Here is a 23,390-nt window from a genome sequence, read left to right as displayed (position 1 = left end):
TGTAACAGCTCCTGGTACCGAGGCGCTCCATGTCAGGGAGGGCTTTGGGCTGTAGCTGGAGGTGAAGCCCTTGGTGATCGCTATTCTGCGAGTCTGGTGTCATTTCCAAACTGAAAAGGTTCCTTTTCCCCGGCGCTTGCAGCGCGATGAAGGCGTGGGTTTGGGTTCCAGCGTCCAATCCAGCGACCCTTTTCCTCCTCTCTTTCCAGATGAACAACGTCATGCGGCAGCAGCCTCCGTTCGGGACCCCCCCCGGCTATCAACACGTTCCTCACGCCTTTCACCCATCGCCCCCCTCCCAAATACCGCGGCGTCCGGAACTGGCGGCGCCGCCGCGCAAGGGCAGGCTGAGCACCCACCCTTACCACCCCGAGGGCCGGCACTTTGGCCGCGAGCAGCGCTTCGGGGAGCGGGTCCCCGATTACGGCAGGGGCAAGAGGGAAGAGTACGGCTTTGAGGAGAGGGGGCACGACGCCGGCGCTGAGCATCGTTACCGGGGGGGCAGAGAGGAGCCCGCCTACGAAGAGAGGCACCGGGATGGCTGGAGCCACGACTACGACTACCGGAGAGAGAGTTACAGAGAGGCCAAGTGGCACCCGTCGCGGCACTAACACCCGTTCGGTGGGCTTTAAAGGACTCGGCAGCTGAGAAAGCTCAAATCTCTTTCTTACCAAGCATACCTGTTTAAAAGAAAGAAAAAAAAAAAAAAACAACAAACAAAACACCCCAAAACAAACCCCAGCCCCTGGCAGTTACCTTTTAATGTTTGTAAAAGTACTAGCAGCGTAATCCTCCCAAACTAGCGTCTCGTTTTTAAGTAAGTTAGCTCCGCACCTCAGGGAGGGGGGGGGGGAAGAGAAAAAAGCCGACACGGTCAACGTTTGTATTTTTGTAGCGGGTCACAGGGGGGTGCGGGGGTACGTCCCTGTAGGCAGAGCTGGGGTACGGATGCTTTCTGGCATCTCGGGTATTTGGGGCGAGTGTTGTTTTGATACAGAATGTTTGTTCCTTGTCCGGGAGGGGGAAAAAAAAAAGAAACAAACCCCAAAACCACAACCCCAAAAAGCAGCATTAAAAGTCTCCCTGGAAAAAATCTGCGTAGCGGCCGTTGTGCTTTCGGCCTCGGGGAGCGAGGCTGGCTCCGTGCGAGGGGGCCGGCGCGTCCCCCCGGCTCTGCCCGGGGTTCGGGGGAGGCCGCGGCCGCTCCGCCCCGGTCGCGCAGCAGCTCCCCGGTGGGTGGCTCCCGGCTCCGCCCGCGACTACAACTCCCGGCAGTCCCCGCGGCCGCCTCCCGCGGCCGTCCGGGGGGAACCCTGCGCCGCGGGGGCCGCCGGGAGGTGTAGTTCGGCGGCGGCGCTTTGCGGCCTGGCGGAGATGCTGGGCGGCTGCCGCGCCGGCCTGGGTCGCCTGCGGAGCTGCGCCGGGAGGCTGTGGCGGGGCCGGCGGCGGGCGGCGGGCATGGCCGGAGGCGGCATGGGCCAGCGGATGGTCTGGGTGGATCTGGAGGTGCGGGGCGCGGCGGCGGGAGGGGAGGGGAAGGGAAGGGAAGAGGGGGAAGGGAAAGGAAAGGAAAGGAGGGGGGCGCGGGCGGCCCGCGGCCGCGCTGACGGTGCCGCTCCCCGGTGTGGCAGATGACGGGCCTGGACGTGGAGAAGGACCAGATCTTGGAGATGGCCTGCCTCATCACCGACTCCGACCTCAACGTCCTGGCCGAGGTGAGGAGCAGCCCCCGAGCCCGGGCCCTGTCCCCATCCCCGAGCCCGGGCCCTGTCCCTCTCCCTGTCCCCATCCCCATCCCCGTCCCCATCCCTGGGCCCTGTCCCCATCCCCGGGACCAGGCCCTGTCCCTGTCCCCATCCCCATCCCCATCCCTGGGACCAGGCCCTGTCCCCATCCCCATCCCCGGGCCCTGTCCCCATCCCCGGGGCCACTCCGCCGTCCCGCTGGGGTGTGGTGGGAGCGACGGCCGGGCCCCCAACCCTTTGTCGTTACCTCTGTGCTTTTTCTCGCCCCGACAGGGCCCTAACCTGATCATTAATCAGCCCGACGAGCTGCTGGAGAGCATGTCCGAGTGGTGCAAGGAGCATCACGGGAAGGTAACCCTCCTAGAGCGGTCGGGCTGCAATTACTCTTTCTCTGCAACGCTGCTCCCGGCTTGTAATTCAGAACCGTTAGTTGCAGTGTAGTCACCTAAAAAGGGACGACAACTGTACTGAACGGTTTGTGGGTCAATCAGAGGAGACAAAGAACAGGAGAGAGTAAGTATCGTCCTTATGCGGTGCCGAGTTGCTGGTCCCTGGCACGGCTGCGTTCCTGTAGCCGTAGTCCCCGTACCTCGGCCGCAGGGCTGCCCCGAAGCGGCCCGCTGTGCCTTGCAGCCTGGTCTTTAGTAAGTTTGAGTGGTGTTGGGAGCCGCTTTCTACCTACCTCGAGAGCCAGAAGCCTCAGCAAAGCTCAGCGTCAAATAGTCCAGGGCTGACAAGCTGATCGCCGCAAATTCAGGTATTTGGAGAATTAAACAGGCCCGTTTAGCTTAAGCACTGGATTGTTATTTTGCCCACGCCCCCTTGGTGCTGTAAGCCCAGTGTGGGTTTTTTTTCTCTGAAAGCTGAACTTTTGCAGCAAGAGATTCGTTTCAGTCCTTTCAGCCACCAAAGAACGCTTCTTCCTCCTTGCCGGCAGCAGGAAGGCAAAAGCCCTGACTGTGAATTGAAATTCAAGTTAGTTTTCAATTAAGGGCTGAGGTTTTAAGACACCCGTAACCCCTCCCCTCCTCCCCCCTTCGGCATCTCGCTCTCCCCAGGAAGGATTAGCGAGAGTTTGGGAAAAGACGAATATTAATTTACCGCGATGGGTGCTTTTCCCCTTCTCCAGTTGAGGGCTCAAACTCGGCTTCATTTCACGAGTGAATTGAAGATGGTGGCATACGTTATCGCTGCTCCTGAGGAGCTACTTATTTTTAATTGACTAAGAAAAGAGAAGCAATTAGAATATAGATGAAAATGCAGCCACATAATGAATTTTTTAACCACCACTCGGATCCGTCAAGTAGATTTTTGCGGCGCAGTCGCGGAAATATATAGCGTAGCCAGATGGAAATAAATCACTGGGAACACTTGGAGCAGATTTGACATTTAGCTATTGAGAAGGAAAAAAAAAAAAAGAGAAAAAAAGGAAGAAGGAAGGGACTTTTCTGATTTATAGGAGTCTTGATAAACACTTAGGCCGCAATCTTGATTATTTCTGTTTCTTTATATCTACTGCTCTGGGCTGGGGAGGTGGATGCCCCTCGTTAGGCAGAGGGAAGCGTAATCGTCTCCAGGACTGCGTACACACAGGTGTTTTATTGAGGCTTGCGCGGTGCCTGGGTAATTGAGGAGAACCCCTAGAGGGTACAGCAGCCTGGAAAAAGAGAGAAAATCGCGGGATTTTTCGGTGGTGGTAGGACTGTTCTACAGCTGCCTGCGCTCGTGTGGATTTTTACCGCCTGAGCGGCGCCCGGTGTGTCTGTCAGTCCTGCTCATGGGGATTCCCGGGGACGAATAGAGGTGAGGGGATGTCCCAGGACATTGAAACGTGGCGTTTGGGTGGCGCTTTGGGTGGGTGGGGGGTAGAGACAGTGCTGCTGGGAGGGTTGCCTTTCCCCTCCCGAGCCTTTCTGGAAGCATCTTTCCCGGCAGTGTATTTCTGACGTGTGACGGATGGCTCTTTTTTGCAGTCCGGCCTCACTAAGGCTGTGAAGGAGAGTAAAATTTCCTTACAGCAAGCAGAGTATGAGTTTCTCTCCTTCGTACGACAACAGACACCCCCGGGTCTCTGTCCTCTGGCAGGTAAGGTACCTTCCTTGTTAATAACAGCAGCGTCGTCCCTCCTGCGGCTCCTAGCCGGGTGCCGAAAGGCCCGCTGGTGCGCGGGGTGGGGATGTTTTGGTTTTCCACGCGGGGAATCTGGCAGGCAAATCCAAACCTGTTTAGTCAGGGAGCGATTCAGCAACGGCATCGTCCGCCCTGCTGATGCCCTCAAGGAAGTACCGTGCATCATCACTGCTGGGGACGCGCACACACACACTTCGATTCTGTTCTGCATTCACGTTTCAGCGTACGGTTGTCATCGGGGCGGGCGACCTCACTGCTGACAGCTACCCGCGACCATAAAGTCCAGGTGGCAAACCCATCGGCATCTATTCCTCGCCGAACGGAACGCCAAATACCAACCGTCCCAACTTGCGTTCAGGGCCTACGGTCCTGCGACTGCCGCTAAGCCAAATTAACCCCGACGCCTGTTTTCACGTGGCGGAAAACCCGATGCTTTGATACTTATCTGCGTGACAGGAACTGTAGGAGTAGGAACTGAAGAATTAATAGAGGGATTACCTATTTAAACCGCGTGTGATCCTGAAGGGAAGACCCGACAAAGCTTTGCAGTCATGTTTCCTAGGAAATGAGATCGTGGAGCTGCTCGCGAACAGCGTTGCACACCTCTGTGTGATCTTTCTCCCCAGCTCGCTTAGCCTGCTGCTTGTCGTGATGTCGTTTGTAACGTCTTTTGAAGAAACATCTTGTTTTGTGTCTTTGTAGGCAACTCTGTTCACGCAGATAAGAAATTTCTCGACAAATACATGCCTCAGTTCATGAGGCATCTTCATTACAGGATCATCGACGTGAGCACCGTCAAAGAACTGTGCAGGTAAACCTTCCCCCACATGAAGCGGTGGTACAGAAGGAAATCTGGGGAAGCCCGTGAAGCGGCTCTTCGGAAACACGGATGAAGGCTGCTGGGAGATGCGGCCTGTTCTGTTTGGGGGACACGTGGACCGAGTTGCGAAGGGGCTGCTCTGCGGCAGGCAGCACCTTGACTCGCCGGGTCACGGTTCCTTGGATGCCAGTGGAGCCGAAGTTCTTTGAATCCCAATTTCCTTTTTTTTTTTTTTTTTTTAAAGTGGCGCTTTGTTTTTTCCCCCCGCTCGCAGGCGCTGGTATCCGGAGGAGTACGAGTTTGCACCAAAGAAAGCGGCTTCTCACAGGTGAGGTTCCTGCTTTTGTCCTGCCGCGGGGTTTCGTAGAAGAAAAGGTTCTCAGCAGCGTTAACACGTATTTCTGCGAATTTCTAAGTTTCCTAGTTCTTCTGAGCGCAGGAGACATGGCTGGTGCCGTGGGATCCATGGGCTTGGATAAGTCCCTCTGTACTGCGTATTGGAGGTGGATTTCTTCTGGCTTGGAATTCTTCAGAAGCGTTAGAACCCAGGTGTGGCTGAGGATGCGCGCAGGCAATTCAAAACCCTCCCGAATTCTCTTTCAGAGCGCTCGATGACATCAGGGAAAGCATCAAAGAACTTCAGTTCTACAGAGATAGCATCTTCAAGAGGAAAACTGATGAGAAGAAAAGGAAACTAATAGAGAACGGAGAAAGCGACAAAACGGCCAGCTGATTCCTCACGTGGCCCTGCCATCCCCTGGCAGGTACTAGATGCGTCTTCCCGGTTCTTTTCGGTTTGCCAGTCTCTCGAGAAGTTGCACCCTTTGGTTCCCTTCTTTCGCAACGGCCGTTAACGCGCAGAGGGAAGCCCGAGTTGCCGCTGCTTTTCTGTTTGAGCACGGAGTCGACTCGCTCGAGCCTCAGCAGCTTCTTTCTTTGTACGTCCTCCATAAAACACGCTGTTTGATACTCCTCTTCCTCCAGTTTTAGGTGCGGTCTTTCACGACACAATAAAAACAGTTCTGTTGAAAGAGGGTGGTTTCGTCCAGCCTGTCTTCTCTGCTTTGCCCTCAGCTGCTGCGGGTCGGGACGGAAGATTCAATAACGGTAGCTGTGCCGCCGGCCCTTAATAATTGTGACTTGGAAAGCCTCTGGCAGGTTAAAAACTGCCAGTTTTTTGGAGAAGGTGCGATTGCTTTTTAGATGGCACGGTCCAGGAAAAGCCAAGGAGAAAAGGCACGTGAGTCGTGAGAGGGGCCTGCCCTTTTCTCTTCAATCGCATAAACGCGGCAGCTAAATACCGAGGCGACTTGCTGATACGAGGGGAGGGAGCGGGGAATCCCGGGGCAAGGCTACCCGTCCTTTTATTTCCGAGAAAACGGGGCTTGGCGGCCCCCGATGCCACTAGAGGGAGACGCCTGGGTGTTCCCTACAAAAATCCCTGGGAGCATAAACGTGTGAGGTTTACCTTGCCACGTTAAAAAAACAAAAACAAAACAAGCCACCCATTCTACATTAATTCAGAAAAAAAGGGAAAAGGCGGGCGATGAAAGAGGTGCAGCTAGCCCCTCGGCGTCTGGGCTGTTAAAACGGCAAAGATTCGCGTTTGGCAGGTTTGTTACTACATGCACGCTACGGGTAGGACGAGAGGCTCCAGAGGTTGCGACCCATCCCCGGTGGGACGCAAACGGGTTTTCACTCCGGTCGCCGATACCAGCGCAGCCTCTCACATCACCGGAGCTACCAGCGAAATTCTATCTGCAGAATTGCCAGAGATAAGCGAGCGAGTCTCGTAAATCCTAGACTCAGCTCGTGGGTCCGGCCAGAAAAAAAAAACAACAAAAACCAAACCCTAAAAATCCTGCAGCTCTTAGACTAAGTTTTGGCTCAGGGCACGGGCGGTTGGGAAGCGGCACGCAGCCCTGTGGTGCTGTTGGGGAGGCATTGGTCGGAGGAGAGCTCGGCTTCCCTGCTGCAGCGTGCCCTCGTGCAACAGCCCGCGCCGATATGCTGCTACCGAAATAGCGCGGCGGGGGGGAAGATTGTCGCACTTACCTTCCCACACGAAACGAAAACCTGTCGCTTTTCTGCTCGCACCCTGTAAGTCTGCGTACGTTTTACACGTTGGCCTTTTACGAGATCGTGTCTTGAGCCATCTGGATATAAAAACGCCCTTTGGCGCGTCGCAGGCCGACTCGTAATGATGCCAATCTCTTACCAGCCGCATGCGTGGCGAAACCCTCAGATCGCCGCCGAGACGTACTCCGCATTTTACTTACCCAAGCCAGAAAACACTGGAAGTACAGCCCTGGAAACTGGGTTCCCTCCTAGCAGAGATGGCTGCTGCTGCAGGGCTCTTTTCCCACACCTCGGGTACCCAGGCAGGGGTCTGAGCCGCGGCTGCCGCGCCACCGATCCCCAGCCCGTGCCAAAAATGTTTTCCCGAGCGCAAATCTCCCGCCCTGAGGACGTGCAGTTCTCCATCGCCCCGGCAGGCACGCCTGGACCCACACCATGGCCACGAACCTTTGATTTTGGTTTTGTTAGTTTTCCCCCCCTTCCTTTGATGACTTCTTTCCAACCTACTTCTCCTCCTTTTCATATTTTATTCCCTTTTAAGAGGCTTTTATTTTTCCCCTGAAACATTTTTTTTTCAAGGAAAACATGCCATCTGTGTTTATGCATTTTTAAATATTGTTTATTCTTGCTTCTGAAGTAACTGCGCCGTACGAAGGATTTTCATCGCGTTCTCCCGTATTATGCAATCGCTTCCCCGGCTTTTTTAGGCGCCGGCATCGTTTGAGGTTCCGATTTAGTACAAATTTGTCACGCGTCTCGGCAAAGCGCAGATAAAACCCACCGAAATCGGCTCCGCGGGTGCCGCTGCCGCCCCCCGCTTCCCCGCAACTTCGCACCCTTCGCTTGGCCAGGGGTGCTTCCACCGGTTGTTATTTCTTTGCGCGATGCCTTAAAAGCTCCGTCGACATCAGCAGAGGTTTTGAAGGGTAAACTAACATTTTTGCACTTGCGGTCTCCTTATTTATTTAATCAAAGCGCTTTACGAAAAAGTACCGACAGATTGAAACGGGCTCGCTCGTGAGCGACCCACAAACGAGGTAGAGACAACAAAACTCTGCGTACGCTGCTGTTACACCACCCCTACCAGGGGAAATCTTTCCAGGCTGCCCTGCGTTGCCTATCCGTCCTGGCACCCACGTTAAATTAAAAAACAAAGGCGTGAGACGGGTTTGGGTGAGAAGGAGCGCGTTGGCGTTCGGCCCGTCTGCAGCCTCTGGGTACGGCACTGTGAATAACAGTGTATTTTCGGATGCGGTAGTTAAAAAAAAAAAAAATTACTCGGAGGCAAAAATAGAGTGTGCCTGGGTTTTTCAATTTAGTTTAATAAATTATCTTGGCTCCAGTAATTATTTATTTGAAATAGGAATTTGCTGAGAGGCCTCAAGTCCTTTTAATACTACATTAATAATGGAACCGCGGATTACTGATACAATTCTATAAAAAAAATGGGCATCACTTATTCTGTCCAGGTTTTGAAGCCGTTCTTGCCCTGAGCGTGCAATCGCTCCGGTCAGAAACAGCCACCCCGGAAGGTGCAGCAGAAACGTTATCGCAAATAACGACTGGTGCGATTTCCCTCGCTCGATGTGCCCCCGGGCTCCCAATCCAGCTCGTCAAACTCTCGTTTGCTTCTGCGCTCGGAACAAATATTTTACGTGTGTTTATACAACTTTTTTTTTTTTTTTCTTTTTTTAAATGATCTGGTTTGCCACTGGATTTCCAAAGTAAATGAAATACGGTGCGGTGGTTGCATACCGGGGCGCAAACCGTTTAACGCCTATGTAAATCTCTGCCCTTTCCTGCACCTCTCGCTCCATCCATCCATCCACGCTGCACCGTTTGGGCGCAAACCACGGAAATCTGGAAAAACATCACCTCATGCTAGACTGAAGGGAAGAAAGAGAGTAGGAGAGCTTTGAATTTCTGACTTGTGCTTTGGTTCGGGGCGGCCCGCTGGAATTGTACGGGCTCAAGGTTGGCTGCAGACAGCCTGGAATAGAAAACCTTCAGATATGGGGTTTTTTGTTGGTTTGGGGTTTTTTTTGTTTTTTTTTTTTCCTCCTGCTGCTGTTGATGATACCCTTTTACTGGAATAACTCACTGATGCTGACAGATAAGCTTTTAGGATAGTGAAATCTCCGTGACACTTTAAGTGCTCTAAATGACAAAACAAGGACATGCGAAATTATCCCGCACGCTCGATAAAACCCAACTTGTCAGAAACTTGCGTGCCCCTTCAGCCGCCCCAACCTTCCCGGGGCCCATCCCGGCGGCAGAGGAGAACGCAGAATAGCGTGGGCAGAGGAAAAAGAGAGGAAAAGGGCAAAATGGGGGTTGTTGCAGGGAGGAAGAGTGTGGCCGAAGCTTCCTGTGATGGGGACGGAGGCTCCGCTCCTTCTGGCGTCGGGTACCCATCGCTGACGGCGGGCAGGGCTGCCGACCGACGGCTGAGAACCAAACGGCTGTCAACTGCCGGGCTCGGCGCGACGTGCCACCGTCAGTCCAGCGGCAAGCGACATGGGGAGGGAGAGGTGGGAAAGGCAATAAACAAACGGCATAACGGCACAGCCGGACGGGGCAAGTATTTTGAAAAAGAAAACAATCAGCCGGTGAGCTCACTTGCCCGCCCCTAATTACCCCCACAGCACCCCGCACCCAGGGCGGGTGACTCTCAAGGGCCAGGAGAACTAACAAACCATCCGCGTGAACCCCCTTTTCCTGCCCCGCAACAAATCTCGCGCTGTTCAGCGTGGAGACCCCCTTTTCCCGGCCAGTTTGGGGAGAACCCTGCGCCAGGACGATACCTGCGCCGGGGATGAAGGATGCTCTGGACCGGGTCGCCGGGGGAGCCTGAGCAGCAATGAATGACGGTTAAACCGGCCGGTGCGTTGCGGGGTAGCAATTAAGGAACGCAGACGAAGGCAGGCAAGGCTGAGCCGCCTCTTCCCCACCGGGGGGGGACCGGGGGTCCCCCCCTTCCCGCAGCGGCTGCAGTTGCGGGCGCCCCGCCGGTGGGGGAGCTCCGAGACCGGTGGAGAACCTCGGGTTCGCCCGGTACCGGCCGCCCGGCAAAATCTGGGGTTCTCCCCGTCCGTTCCGGAGATGGTTTGTATCCCTCCTCAAATGCGATCGCCACGCGATGGAGAAGGATGTTTTCGAGATGAAGGAGAGGGACCAGCGACAGAGACCGCGTGCGCGAATCAGGCTGCAAAAAGTACCGTCATCCTACATCTGCTTTAATCCCATGTCAGGTTTTACTGATTAAAAAAAAAATAAAAAAATTTCCTCTGCGTATTCCGAAATAAACGGTCGGGTCGCCCCACACCCTCTGCTTCCCACGGCCACCGCTCTTCTCATGCGCTGTGCCAACCCCGCATGCTGCACTTGAATAGAAGAAAAATTTAAAAAAAAAAAAAAAAGTGTCTCCCGACCCAGGCAGACGAGACCGGAGGGAGGATCGCGCTCTCCAAACTTTGTAGAAGGGAAACGAAGCGCAGAGAAGTGAAGCGACCCGCTTAAGGTCGCACAGGGAATTTGTGGCAGAGCCGAGAACCGAGCCGAGATCTCCAGGGCCCTCCTCTGCCGCTGCAAGATGTCCCTTCCTCTTTCCCTCTAGCTGGCCGAGTTAAAAATAAACCCGTGTTTATTTTTTGCAACGTGCCTTCCGTGCAGAAGTCTGGTCTGCGATCTGCCTGGGCCGGCGGCATCGCCGGGATGCCGCCCCCTGCGCCGCAGCCCGCTCGCCCCCTCTGCGGTTTCGGGGATGCGTGTGCGTGTGTGTACATACATGTATTTGTGCGTGTGCATTAATTAGGCTACGTGGCACTTACCTCCCCATAACTACAGCGGAACCTCTTCTCAGGCGCCTTTGAAGCAAATCCCTGTCGGTTCAGGGGAACGTTTCATCACGCTACGTGCAGCACCGGCTTGTTTGCGGGGCGGGTGCCAAGCCCCCTTTTTTTTTTTTTTTGGAGGGAAAACATCTTTTTCTCTTGCTTACTCACCTCTCCGGGGCGGGAACTGCCTTTTTTTTTTTTTACCAGGGAGGGGTGCAGGCTGTCAGGTTTTACCCGCAAAAGCCGCCGTGTTTTCCCCGCAGGGGTTTCGGTGCTCAGACTGCTGCTTGCGAGCACAACCCCGAAATGAGCACGGTGGCCGTTCTCCCCGGCCGCGGGCACCCCGATGGCATCGCTGCTGTTGCTGCGGCCGGTCTCGTGGTGTCTCCCAAATGCAGAGAGCTGCGGAGTGGCAGGCGGAGGGAGAGGGAAGAAAAGCAGCTCTTTTTTTCTCTTAGGGAGCATGGCGACGGAGCCAGGATGGAAATGGTGCCGGGAGCCCACGGGTTTCCCTCGGGCGGTTATTTTAGGAAGGCACAGCTCCCGTGGTCAAAGGGATGTATTGCGCTTCCAGGTGCGATCCCCTCGTTTCCAAACGCAACGAAAACCTCCCGCGGGAACAAAGCTGGTTTTGCTCCTCGTTTGCAAAGGGGAGGAGGGGAGAGGAGCCCCGAGCTGCATCCCCCACGCCGTGCAGGTGTCCGCACGAGCCCAGGGCTGCTGGCACGTGCCAGCGGGCAAGGCGAGCGTCCCACCTCTTTCATTCCCTCGATGCTTTTGGCATCTCCCCCCCCACCTCAGGCCCGTGCGCGCGCTTCGGATGACGTTTTCGGTCCGCGAGCCTCGGCAAAGGACAGGCTTCCTGGGTAGCGGAGGCACCCCGGGGCTCGCCGGCGCTGCCACTGCTCCCCTGGGAGGTGACGGGCTGGGGAAAGCTGGCGAGAGAAACGACTGCGCTCGAGCCGTTTAAGGGACCGTTCATCCCAGAACCCGGTGATTTATCTCCCATGCTTTTTTGTAAAACAAATGTATCATCTCCGACTTCTCAGCTCCATCCACTGGCACAGCGTTTAGCCGGCACCTGGTGCCTCTTCTCCTGGCTGCTCTCCCCATGGGGAACCGGCCTGGGAAACGGCCTGTTTTCCCGACAAAAAAAGGGGATGCCCTCTCTATTTGCAGAGCTGCGGCTCTCCTCGAAGCAGGGACTGGGAAGGTCTTGTTTCGCTCGCTGGGTTTCTTCGCTCATTCTGCGGACCAACCAGGCACCGACACCCCCCCCACCGGCACCTCCGCCCTTGCCAGCTCGCCCCAAAAGCGGGGCATCGGCAGCATCCCGTGGGAATTTAAGCACCCGGATACAACGCCCGGGTGGACGGTACCTGCCGAGAAGCCAAGGCTGTGTGATCCTATCTGCGCCTCACACTCGCAAGAACCCGCCCGCTCCAACATCGCGGGCAGCTTTAACGGTCCGCGCGAGTTTTTAATCATCGATGACGTGTGAGTAGATAAACCAGGGCTAATCAGACCAGCCCCTTCAGAACAAAAGGTTATCGCAGTAAAAAAAAAAGATGAGGGGAAGCGCGTTCCTCTCGCGAACGGCTTCACAGACGGAGCCGGGAGCGCTCGATACGGTCACTGAGGTGCGCATTGGCCCTCGCAGAGGAAGGATGCTGCCCTGCCCGACCACGCCAGCATCCCCTGATGCTTCGTGCGGCTCCGTTACCCCTTGGCAAAGGAGGGGGGGCTGTCCAACCCCCCGCCTGGGATTCCCGGCACGCCGCCGCAAACGTGGCTGGAATTTTCCATGCCAGCCAGGCTGAAGAGCTTTCAAGATAAGCTCGGACGGGGTCTTTCTGGAAAATCATCTCTCTCTAATGGATCTGCTTTATTTTCAGGCAGCAGAAATGAAAACAATGTGGTTTTGGGACAATTATTTCCCTTTCCAGAGGGACGGAGGCACTTGGCCCGGGGGTCTTCGTCGTGTGCTGTAACTGCCCCGAGATGCTCTACCTGGAGAGAGCCCTAATACATAATTATATACCATTAGCGACGAGAACAACACGATGACGATGGCTTTGGATAATCACGCAGAGCACAGTTCCTGCCAGTCTCCTAGATACCGCAGACACATAAGTATCGGTCTCATTTTTTCTTTTTTTTTTTTTTTTTCTTTTGCAAGAGAGTATTTTGGAAGAATTATTTAAAGCCAGTAATAAAAACTGCAGGCACACAATCCTGGTTTCACGGGACTTGGATGAAAGCCAAAAGGAAAATTCACTGCAAAGGCCAATCAACCGGTAGGCTTTTTAATTTTTTTTTTTTTTTTTTTTTTTAAAAAGAACCTAATTAAGAGCAGAGTTAACATAGCAAAAAGGAAGCCAGCCTTCAGAACATTTGCTCGCGTGCTCTCTGCCTGGAGACCGCGCGAATACCTGGCGTTGATTTAAAGACTTCAAGAAGCTGTGCTGCCATCCCTAGGTAAACCCTCCCGTGTTTTACGACCGCGCCGCTGAGAATTGGCCCCGTATTTCTTGCCGGAATTCATCCGACATCCATTTCTAACCACCAGGTATAATTTTACCTTTCCCTACTCCGTCCGGTCACCCCGTTTGCCGCCAGCGCGATGCTGCCGACGGACCGCGAGGTAAGGAAAAGCAAACGGAACCTTGGGAAGTGCTCCGAGGCGCAAGGACGAGGCCGGCTGCTGCCAAGGTCGCGAGGCACAACGCTCTTCATCTTTGTTCCTCACTATCGCCGTACGGTCTTAGCCCAGGGGAACCGAGCCCTTTGCGGGCTGCGTGTTGTTAAACGGTGAGGGAGCGCAGGACGGTTCAAGAGGAGATTGCTTCATAAGACAACGGCCGAGCTGATAATGCCGGCTAAAGTCGGCCCACCTGGGACCTCTTACAATTTTAAGATCCAATCGACTTTAAAATATTACTGTCTCAGGCAGGCGGCGAGTCTCGGAATAGAAAACAAACGATCCCGTTATATTTGCAGGAGGGAGGAAAAAAAAAAAAAAAAAGAAAAAGCACATCCTCCCCATCCTCCCCCACCTACCGAAACATTAACGGAGTTTGCGCGCGTTGCCGTGCTAAAGCCGTACGCTGTGTACCTGTTGCACAGCACGGGAGGCTCTTTGCAACGAATCCATGTGCTATGCACCTCCGCTGTTGTCTTGGAAGTGTGCGGACGACACATCGTTATTTTGCCCTAGCCGGTAGCCGCAGTGGGACAGCAGCGACTGCGTTATATATTTTATCGTAAAAACAAAAGCAGCGACTACAACGGACTCTAAATAAAAACGCGTCCCTCTCGCCGGTGCAGAGCGCGAGTTAAACGCTGCGTGACATCGAGCAATTTTGTAGCGCCCGCACACGCTACCATGCGAGTGTCCCCAAAGCACCCTGTGAAAAAGCCAATAACATCAATAAAATCAACAACAAATAAAAAGCAGCCGGGCTCGGCGGCAAGCTCTCTTTGAGGCGAAACATCTCAGCCGCCTTTCAAACGGGCTCGCTGACACGGAGCATCGCCGGCACCCCTAACGGCACCGATATCGCGATACCAGTGCTGTCCTTGCCCTCGACTACTTTCTCCCGGGGTTTAAAGAGCGTCTCCCAAAACACTTGTTTGCTCGTCCGACCTTGCCCGGCTCTTTGCGCCTGCCAGAACCCGAGGGCTCGACGTGACGCTGCTTCTCTTGCTGTGTGCCCGTTCACCCATCCCCCGGATTCAAATTCATCCTTCCTTTATGAAGAATTAACTTGTTGGAGCTGATTTATGAAGACTGGCAGGCACCTGTGCTGAAGCGGTGCTCTAATATGCTCATCGTGAAGTCCTGTAGTTATTCCTAAAAGAGCTCATGTTAATGCCTCGCATTAAAATTCATATTTTATTTCTACATAACTAAGTGTCTCTCTGCAATCTTTAAGATATGCCCTTCAGAACCTGGACCTTCCCCCCCCCCCCCCCCCCTTTCTTTTTCTTTTTTTTTCGGTCAGGGATTGAAGCTACGAAGGTGCCCGTTTCCCATAAACGAGGACGCGAGGCAGCTAGGACTCGTCAAATTACACCCTCCGTCAAACGCGACTCATCTTTCCCGAGTTGAAAACAACCTGGGAGCAGCCCAAAAATAGAAAGAAAAATCCCGAGGGAGCCGGGCAAGGAGAGCTGGGGGTAGGAAACGGGTCGGAGGGGCTCTGCCGCAGCGCCTGGCGTAAATTACAGAGCATCAGCAGAAAGAAAAGGAGGACGGCAGTGCAAACTGCCCTCCCGACTAACTTTGCTAATTAAACCACCCCCGGAGCTTTCCCAAACATCCCTGTGTTATGACAAGTTCATAGCGGTGAAACTATTGAATTTATATTGTGCGGATAAAAGACAAATGAGACCGTTCTTACCCTGCAATAAGCGGCTGAGCTGCCGCAGCGCGCCGAGCCCGAACAAGGCTTTATTCGCAGCCCAGGGACCGACTTCTCCGAGCTCTCCCATGTAACAAGGGACGCTCAAACTAGTTTTTCCAGGCACCGAGGCTTTTAAACGCTTCAAGTAAAATATCTGAAAGGACCGGCTTTTCAGAGATCGCTTTTTCCATGTGTGGATGGGTGCCTGGGAAGACTCCCTCTCCGGTTTGCAGGGAGAAGATGCCAATTTCTAGATAATTAAAGGTAATTTCTATGCTCATCGCAGGGAAGGGATGCCACGGGGGAGAACGAACCTCTCAGGGCGGCCGCGTCAACTCGGTGCTGAATGCTCAGACCCAAAAATCGCCAAACACGCGCGTGATTTACACGGCACCAGGATGCTTTACAGCATCCCTCTGAAGCATGGCCATCCCGTATGGAGAAAGCCCCGCAATAAGCGGAAAAACACCTCGCCCTAAAAAGTTATATATGACTATGAAGCGATTTAATGCCAGACCCCAGCGATGAATTTCACAGCCCAGTTTCTATTCTCAAGCCGTCCATCCATCCGGACGCCGGCCCCTGCGGCGCTGCTGGCCGTGACGGTGCGCGGCTGCATCCCAATCCACAAAGGGGAAGAATCGGTCCGAGCATCCCAGGCACCCCGCGGCATTTCACCCCGCTCCCTCCAGCGCTTTTAAAAACGGTTTAAAATACAGGAAAGCAAACACAGGCAGAGAGAGGGTTTGGAGGATGGGCGAGCCTCTAGCAAATGTCAACACAGAGCGCGTATATATTTAATAAGGAGTAATCCCGCATCACGCTGCTCAGCCTCACGGCTAACGGAGGCAGCAATCCACCGAGCCCCTCCGAACGCCACTCGCTCCCCGACGCCCCCCCGGATCCGTCGCCCAGTTCATTTCACGTTGACGATCGTGTGTTGATTTTTGGGGAGAACGAAGCTTCCAGGTCGCATTTTCCAGGGAATTGCAGCAAAGTTGGGGTGTGTGTCGGCCGGGGGTACCCATACCAAGGGACTGGCGATAGGCAGCCCGGCTTCACCTCCCCCCTCCCCGGCTCGGGCCGGTTGCGACTCGCTACCGTTTCTTTTCTTATTCCCGTTGTAAAAATGGGGTCGCATGGAATTTTTGCCTCGAATAACACGGCGAGGTCCTGCCCGGCAGCAGCCGCCGCGGCGGCACACGGATGGGGTGGCAAAGCCCCTGCTCCGAATCGACGCCAGCCTGGGCGATGGTTATCGAGCGAGTTATTCCTTCCGGGCACAGCAGGCAAACTGTTTGTTCACGTTTAGGAAGAACGGAGCTTAAAAACAAGCGAGGTGTTAAAAGGAGGGAGCTAGAAAGCGTGGCTTTCATCTGAAGGATGCGCGGCTTTGATACAGCTGGGAGAAAAGCTCTTTTCTCAGGGGGATGATAATTTTTTTTTTTTTTTTTTTTTTTTTGCGCTTTGAGAAGTCCGGCGGGTCGGATCTTCACAGGCTTCCGGCGCTCCCCTCCCCACCTCCTCGCATTTCTACTTCAAAACAAAAGGGAAGAAGCCCCGAACGGCATCGTTTTGTTGATCAAACCCCCCCCGCCCCCCCGTGCTAAACGCCAGCCCCAGATGAAGAAACCAGACTGGAAATTTTCATTATCACCGGATGAAAACAACACCTCCCTCGGCTTCGGTGAGCGGAGGACGGCCACGGTGGGCTTCTCCCGCACCCGAACGGCTATACGTTATAAGCAAAGGGGCTGCGCGCACATCTCCGGCCACGCGCGTAGTCAGAGAAAGCCAGGTTATCTCGCTCTGGGCACCGGCGTTTGGAAGAAAATGGTTTTCTTTCATGCATCCCAGGAAATCTCTTCCCAGCACTTGTGAGCCTGATTGCTGCCGATTTCCGCCACAGAAATGCAGCCATTTGGAGGGGAAGGCATTAGTAACTACAAGATGCTCATAACGCTATTTTTTTTTCTCTTCTTCTTTTTTTCCCCCCTCAGGCTGCGTCTCTTTCAGCATTTTGCTATCGCTACTGGGAGAAAAATAGATATTTCTCCGTTTGAGCTCCATCCTTTGGAGTCCCCTGCCTGGACATGAAGACGTTGCACCTGGGGCCCTGTATGTTTTTTTATATATATATATATACACACACACACTATATATATATATATATATATATATAAAAATATATGCAGTAGGGGACTTGAAGCATCTCCCCTCGGTGCTACGCAGAGCCGCAGCCTTTCAGGGTGCATACGGGTGCCCGGCTAGAACCACTTTCCGCTCATCTTTCCGTGCCTGGGTATTGCCACGCACGCGTTATGAAAAATTACCCGCTGCTCGGAGAGCTCGGCAGTACAATAAGCTCCGCATCAACATTAATGAACCCCTGTCTCTCCTGCGAGAGAAAGCTAATGTAGTAACAGCGTTATACTCGGCAAACAAATGCTCGAGACAATTTTTTTTTTTAAGCGCCAGACAATAAACAGGACCTAAAATATCCTCGTGAATTACAAGAGTCTGAAATCCTCTACTGAGAAATTAATTTAATAGCAGTAAATACCGGAGCAATTTCCCCCATGTGAAACGCCGCCGCCACGTTCAGTTAAAAACCTTCATTTAAACGGTGCACGGGCGCTTGCGGGGGGATGGCAATCGATCGCATGGCGTAACGCTATTTTGGCTACGCGGGAGAGGAAAAGCCTTCGACCCGCCCCAGGCTGGCACCAGGGCGAGGGATGCACCTTCCCCCATGGAAGGAGTGGTGGAAAGGAGAAGGAGAGAAAGCTGCGGGGGGAATTGGAAGGAGAGAAAAAAAAAAAAAAAATAAAAAATCAGGAATAAACCGTGGGTTTAGGGAATTTCTTAACACTTAGCCTCCCTGGCTGCGAAAAGGGAGGTCGCTGCTCAGTGCCAGCTTTCGTCCAGCCGCAGAAGAAAGGGAAGGCGGCGTGTGAGGGCTGGCGGTTCCCATTGATTTTTTCAGATGAGGTTTCATATCCCGGCAGGGTCCCGTCTCCGAGAAGCCGTGTCTGCCGGGATCACCGATCGGCACCCTCGTCCTCTGGCCATCGTGAGATCTGGGAGGGGAAGTGGTCTTTGATGAGAACAATGTGAACCGGAGTAGCCTTCTCCCCGCATGTGTTCGGCTGCTATTCCGGGCAAAATTAATAGGTCTAAGGAAAGATCTGATTGTAATGACAATCTGGTCCGTGCGGTGGGAGATTTTATAAAGGAGTTGAACTGCGGCTCGTTGAAAACACTTAAAGTAATTAGTTATACAGGGCTACTCGCTCTCTTTCCTTTTTAATAGCAATAATGGTTGATAATGTTTACAAATCAGAGCGGCTCGCTGGAAACGAAAGGACGGCTGGAGCAGTCACCCAGGGAAAGCGGGCACTCCGAAATCCAGCATCCGTGCTCCCTCAGAGACGGATTTTTTTCTGCACCCCCCCCCCCTTCCAGCAAGGCTGTGGGCATGCCGAGACCGAGCGCTGGCAGATCGACGTCGGTTCCGAGCCTAAGAAGCAGCGGTTTGGCACCAAGGAGCCACGGTGCGGGGAGACGCCCCGGTCTCGCCTGCAAGATGCCCGGGAATCGCTCTGTTGATAAATATGTAGAAGAAGCTCAAATCAACCCGAACTTTGCAGAAGGAGAAGAAAGATAATTAAAATATAAATAGATGTGTTTGTTTCCAAGATTTATGGCACACGCTCGGCTCAGCCTGAAGATTAATCAGGGAAGTATAATTATGCCTTTGCACACACACACAAAAAAAAAGAAAAAAAAAAAGAAATTATTAAACCCCCTCTCCCCATTCATTACAGCCTGAAGCTCGAGCCCATCCTTTCCCCCCTGTGCAGGGTTTTGGGGGGCAAAGCTCTTGGAGCAGGGACCGCTCTCCATCCCCTGCAGCGCATTTTCTCACCGCGTCCCAGCGCGGCAGCCCCGAGACCTCGCTGGGGACCTGAGCTGCCGTAATGCCAAATAACACATCGTCGACGGCGACTAGGCGCCCCTCGGCCGTTTGTTAAATAAAAACGCAACACCCCTGAAACGCGACATTGCCGGGGCTGGTATGACCGGGGGCTCATTGTCCCGGGGGTGCTGCGCAGCGAAGCTTCTCCGTAGCCCCGTGAGAAGCCAGGGCTCTCGGGACAGAGCAGAGGAGGTGGATGTGGCGTTGTCAGCCTCACCTTCCTCTCCCCAGAAAGGGATCAAGTGGCCAGGCCAAAGCGAGAGATTGCTTCAGGAGAGACAAGCCCCACGGGCTCCTCCGTAGAAGCTTATCCGTACTTCTCTCCGACGTCCCCTGAGCCAGCCTGACGTGAGAACGCGCACCCGGCATGCCCCTCTGCGAAATTCGGGAGGCGAGCAACCGGGAAGCGAGGAGAAAGCGGACGTTTTCGCACGGGAATCAAAAAAGAACAGGCTGTTGCTGTGCACTGAGCTAAGCTGGAGAGCCTCGAGCACAGCACATCGAGCGCTTTATTTAGCGCATCTGGAGAGAGGACAGGTGAAATAATCGAGTTCAGGGATGAGGCCGCGATTCCCGCGGCTTCAGAGAGCTGAGGACGTCCATACGAGGGGTCAGAGTGAGGGAGGTCCATCGCCGAGGGAGAACCAGAAAGCGAAACCAGAGGCACCCCCCAGCCTTCCTAATTTCTCGCCGCCTTCTCCCCTTTGGTCAGACCAAAGGGGAGCCACCACGTCTTTGCAAGGAAAGGGACGGACGCCCTCCAGGCTACCAGGGCAGATTTACGCTTTGTTTGGTTTCTTCTCCTCTTCCTCCTCCTCCTCTGCGTGCAAGGATCTCAGAAAACAAAGTTGGATATAAAATCCCCTAAATTATATTTGAAGAAGAAAAAGTCCTCGGTGAGTGCCAGGCAAGCTTTAGGGGAGAGCAGGGGAGGGAGGAAGAGGCAGCCAAAAAGCTACTGCTGAGCATATTAAAGAATGGCATTATCAAGCAGAACAGACAAGACATGTATATAATGCATAAGCAGTGTTTGCTGCTTCTCCAAACAACTCATAGATCACCAGGACACAAGCTCCTAGGAAGAGCAAAAAAAAAAAAAAAAAGAAAAAGAAAAGAAGAGAGGAACACGCGATAGCATCAGAAGAGATGTGTCTGCTGCCGAGAAACAAAAAAAGCCCAATTGCAGCGTGGACGGGGCTCGGCGATGCCCACAGGCTCTGGCAAGGACCGAAGGGACCCCGGTGCCAGGCAGCGCGTTTCAGCCTGCGGCAGTGCCGACCCCAGGCAGCCGAAAGAGCAACCTCCAACCGCCGAAGAAGAGGGGTTTTTTTAGAAGACTCACAAGGAAGGTTCGTTTGCTTTCTCACGGCAAGACGGGAAAGGTCTCACCGCGTGCAAGCTGGTGGGGAAACGAGACCGTGATTATTTGTGGGTTTCCACGGCTGTTTGCGGACCTTCGGAGCGCCTCTGACGAGGGGTTACCGGAGAGGCGAGGTCCCCTCCGAGGCGACTTGCTGACACTTCTCCCTGCTCGAACACAAGGACGCCTTGGAAAGCTCTTGCCATGGGGAAATCAGTCGCTTTAATTACCCCCTCGCACTGCATTTATCTCCATGAAAGGTCCCTCGCTCCTTTGTCGCCGAATGGCAGGGTTAGCGAAAAGGAAGCGGGAATGATCTACGTGCTTGTTTATTTACTTCAGCAGCACCGCCACGGAGAACGGAGCTCACCCCCGGCAGACGGGGCACACAAGGAGACGAGGGACGGCAGAGCAAGATGCTGCCCTGCTCTCCAGGCTGCTGACCCCTCCTGCCTGGCCGCAAGCATTGGCGATCCCAGGGCAAGGACGAGAGGTGAGAAGAGGGGTTTTTTTTGCGACGAGAACCAGCTGCTGCCAGTACATAACCCCCAGCCCTCTCCACCGACCCGCAGTGGGTGCAGGACGGTGTTCTGGTGAACACCACGACTCCGGGGCCGTGTAGTAATGCGCCAGAGGAGCTAAGCAAGAGGACCTTCAGGGATGCTAGCGACGCCTTCTCCCCCGCTACAGGAGAGAGAGAGGGAGCAAAGAGGAGCTACACAAAGAGAAACCAGGTGAGGAGGCGCAGAGCAGCGTGGCTCCTTCCCCATCCCCGGAGCGCTGGTGTCTGCAGCGGCCCCGGCAACCGAGAAATGCCGGCTTTCTGCAGCCACGGGTTGGTTTTTTTTTTTTCTGTGATTGACCCCAATTACAGGAGTCAGCCCGCACAGGCTGAACGTGTCGCTCACGTCAGCCGGGCAAGCTGCTCGGCGCCGGAAAACTCTGCGGCCCAAAGGGATACAGACCGAAGGGCGACACAGCCGGCACGGCAGAGGATGCTGGCTGTGGTGCGGCGTCCCCGGGAGAGCCCAATACGTGCAGAGACCTGTGCACCCCCCCCATCGCCTCCTGGGGACCCCAGCGCTGCCCCGTCCACCTGCGCTTGCCGTGTGCCAGGAACCACCTGCGGTACCCGTTGCTTTAAAGCTTTTTCAGGAATTTAAGACAGTTTGGTCATTTGCACAGTCCCGTTGCAAAAGCAGAAATTCAGAAAGCTGCAGGGTGCGAGGAGGAGGGGACGATTTCTCCCTTCATTGCAGTTTTCCAATGAGTCCGAGCCCTCGAGGACCTGGGGTGATGGGAGAGCTCAGCGAGCGTGTTCCCCAGAGACCTCCCGTACAAACCCGGGAGGGCTGTTTGCATGCAAAGAGCACCCCGACCACCAAAACACCCGTCTCCAAGGAAAGGCCTGAAGTAGCCACCTGCCCGGCCGACGTTTATAAGCAATGCTACGCCAGCTGCTCTGTCCCAAACCCTAACAGTACGCCAAACACAACAACTTCATCTGTTTCCCCTGACAGCTACAGGCAATAACAAACGGCTTTATAAACATTTGGTCCCAGCTTCCACGCCGGTGTTTCTCCACAGGGACCCTTTTGCCTTCAACGGACACGGAGCACGCTATAAACCGCGGAGACACGGAAAACTGAACAACACCCGTGCAACCATCTTCCACGATGCCGCGGGACTTACCTGCACATCTAGCTGGAGCTCGGGGAGACGGGCGAAAACCACCTCGGCTCTACATCCAACATGTTATCATCACTGCCACAGCCGCTCCTGGAGCTCCCAAGCCCAGCAAACAACAGACGGTGCTAGGGGCTGCGCGCACATGGACCGAAGGCGCGGGCCAAATAACGGGGAAAACAACATTTCTGCTGCGTAAACGGGGCAATAAAGAGCAAGAGGCTGAGCCGGGAGTCCCAGGCGAATGCTGTGGGAGGGCATCGTGTTGGACAGAAGTAACTTCACCTGCCTCAGCTCGTTAACCTCGTTACTCACCTGCGAGCAGCCTGAGGGTGTTTGCTGTAAAACAGGGATCCCACCGCTGCTGTTGTTTCGTTGATACCCGGCGGGGTTCCATTTGTTCTGTCCCACAGCTTGTCTCCTGCAATTGCCTGCCTTCGGAAACAGTTTCATCTGAGCTAGTGAGGTGGATTATAAATAAGTTTTGCACCACACCTTGTATTTTAAGCAAATTTGAGACTTTCCTGACTAGGTGCCTTCTGCTGGAGAACCTTGCTCGGTTGGATAATTGCAGGCTCGATTCTCTACATCCTCCCCTTTTGTTCTCTTCCCTCCTTGGCAAAGCTGCAACCTTGTATGGGAACATCAACAGACAAAACCCTTGAAAACAACTCCCCGGAAGAAATCTAATTTACTTTTTTAATCCTGTTCCCAAATTTGCTGGCAAAATTTGCGCAGACAAGCGGAGCCATTTATTACTACTTATCACACGGGCCGGATCCTCACTCCTGGGCTGGGTAACGCAGCAGGGATGGCAGCGCCTGCATCTGTGCGAAGAGACGGAGAGAGAACTCTTTTGATGTATTATGTATTTGATGCAATCTCCCCCCTGATAAGATCAGCAAGCAGAGGACAAAGTGCCGACCTCATCCATTTCAACTGCTTATATTACAAACTACCCAGCATACATACATACATATATATATTCATTTCACTTATTTCATTGGGTACGTTCTCTTTTATTTATTTTTATCTGTATACAGACCCCTCCCCAGCCCAGGGACCTCCCCGCCTTACGGCTGTTCTTAATTAGATGGATTCCCCGGCTCAGACCCCGAAGTTTCTGCGTAAAAGTTTCCATCTCTCGCTCTTCTTCTCAGAACGATGCCTCCTGTGGGAAGTGTAAATACAGAAAGATGACAACACGCGCATTAGCGCTCGTTAGAATGCCATCATTATATCCTGCAAAGTGTCTGCTGAAGGGATCCCTAAAGGACACTTAGAGACGGAGCAGCTGCTCCGGATTTGTTCCAGCTCACATCTCGAGGAAAATGACATTGAGATAAATA

At 54.0% G+C, this 23,390-nt stretch overlaps 3 protein-coding genes across 3 annotated transcripts in view; 2 read left to right on the top strand and 1 right to left on the bottom strand.

Moving 5' to 3' along the window:
* RBM7 (RNA binding motif protein 7) overlaps positions 1–850 on the top strand; it is a 52,666-nt gene extending 51,816 nt beyond the window's left edge. The window contains exon 6 of the mRNA XM_075774441.1: positions 210–850. Within this exon, the coding sequence (XP_075630556.1) occupies positions 210–611 (402 nt within the window). The 3' untranslated portion in view covers positions 612–850. The remainder of the gene's footprint in view (positions 1–209) is intronic.
* USP28 (ubiquitin specific peptidase 28) overlaps positions 1–23,390 on the bottom strand; it is a 176,141-nt gene that overhangs the window by 111,395 nt on the left and 41,356 nt on the right. The window lies entirely within an intron of this gene.
* REXO2 (RNA exonuclease 2) lies at positions 1,347–5,726 on the top strand. Its single transcript, XM_075774444.1, has 7 exons — positions 1,347–1,506; positions 1,632–1,715; positions 2,019–2,096; positions 3,719–3,830; positions 4,578–4,686; positions 4,970–5,023; positions 5,299–5,726. Exons 1-7 carry the CDS (start codon positions 1,375–1,377, stop codon positions 5,426–5,428), a joined length of 699 nt encoding a protein of 232 aa, XP_075630559.1. The 5' UTR covers positions 1,347–1,374; the 3' UTR covers positions 5,429–5,726.

Source organism: Balearica regulorum, chromosome 23 (genome assembly GCF_011004875.1).
Source record: "Balearica regulorum gibbericeps isolate bBalReg1 chromosome 23, bBalReg1.pri, whole genome shotgun sequence".
Lineage (NCBI taxonomy): Eukaryota > Metazoa > Chordata > Aves > Gruiformes > Gruidae > Balearica > Balearica regulorum.
Note: the sequence above shows the minus strand (reverse complement) of the source record. Positions and strands in the feature narration are given on the sequence as shown.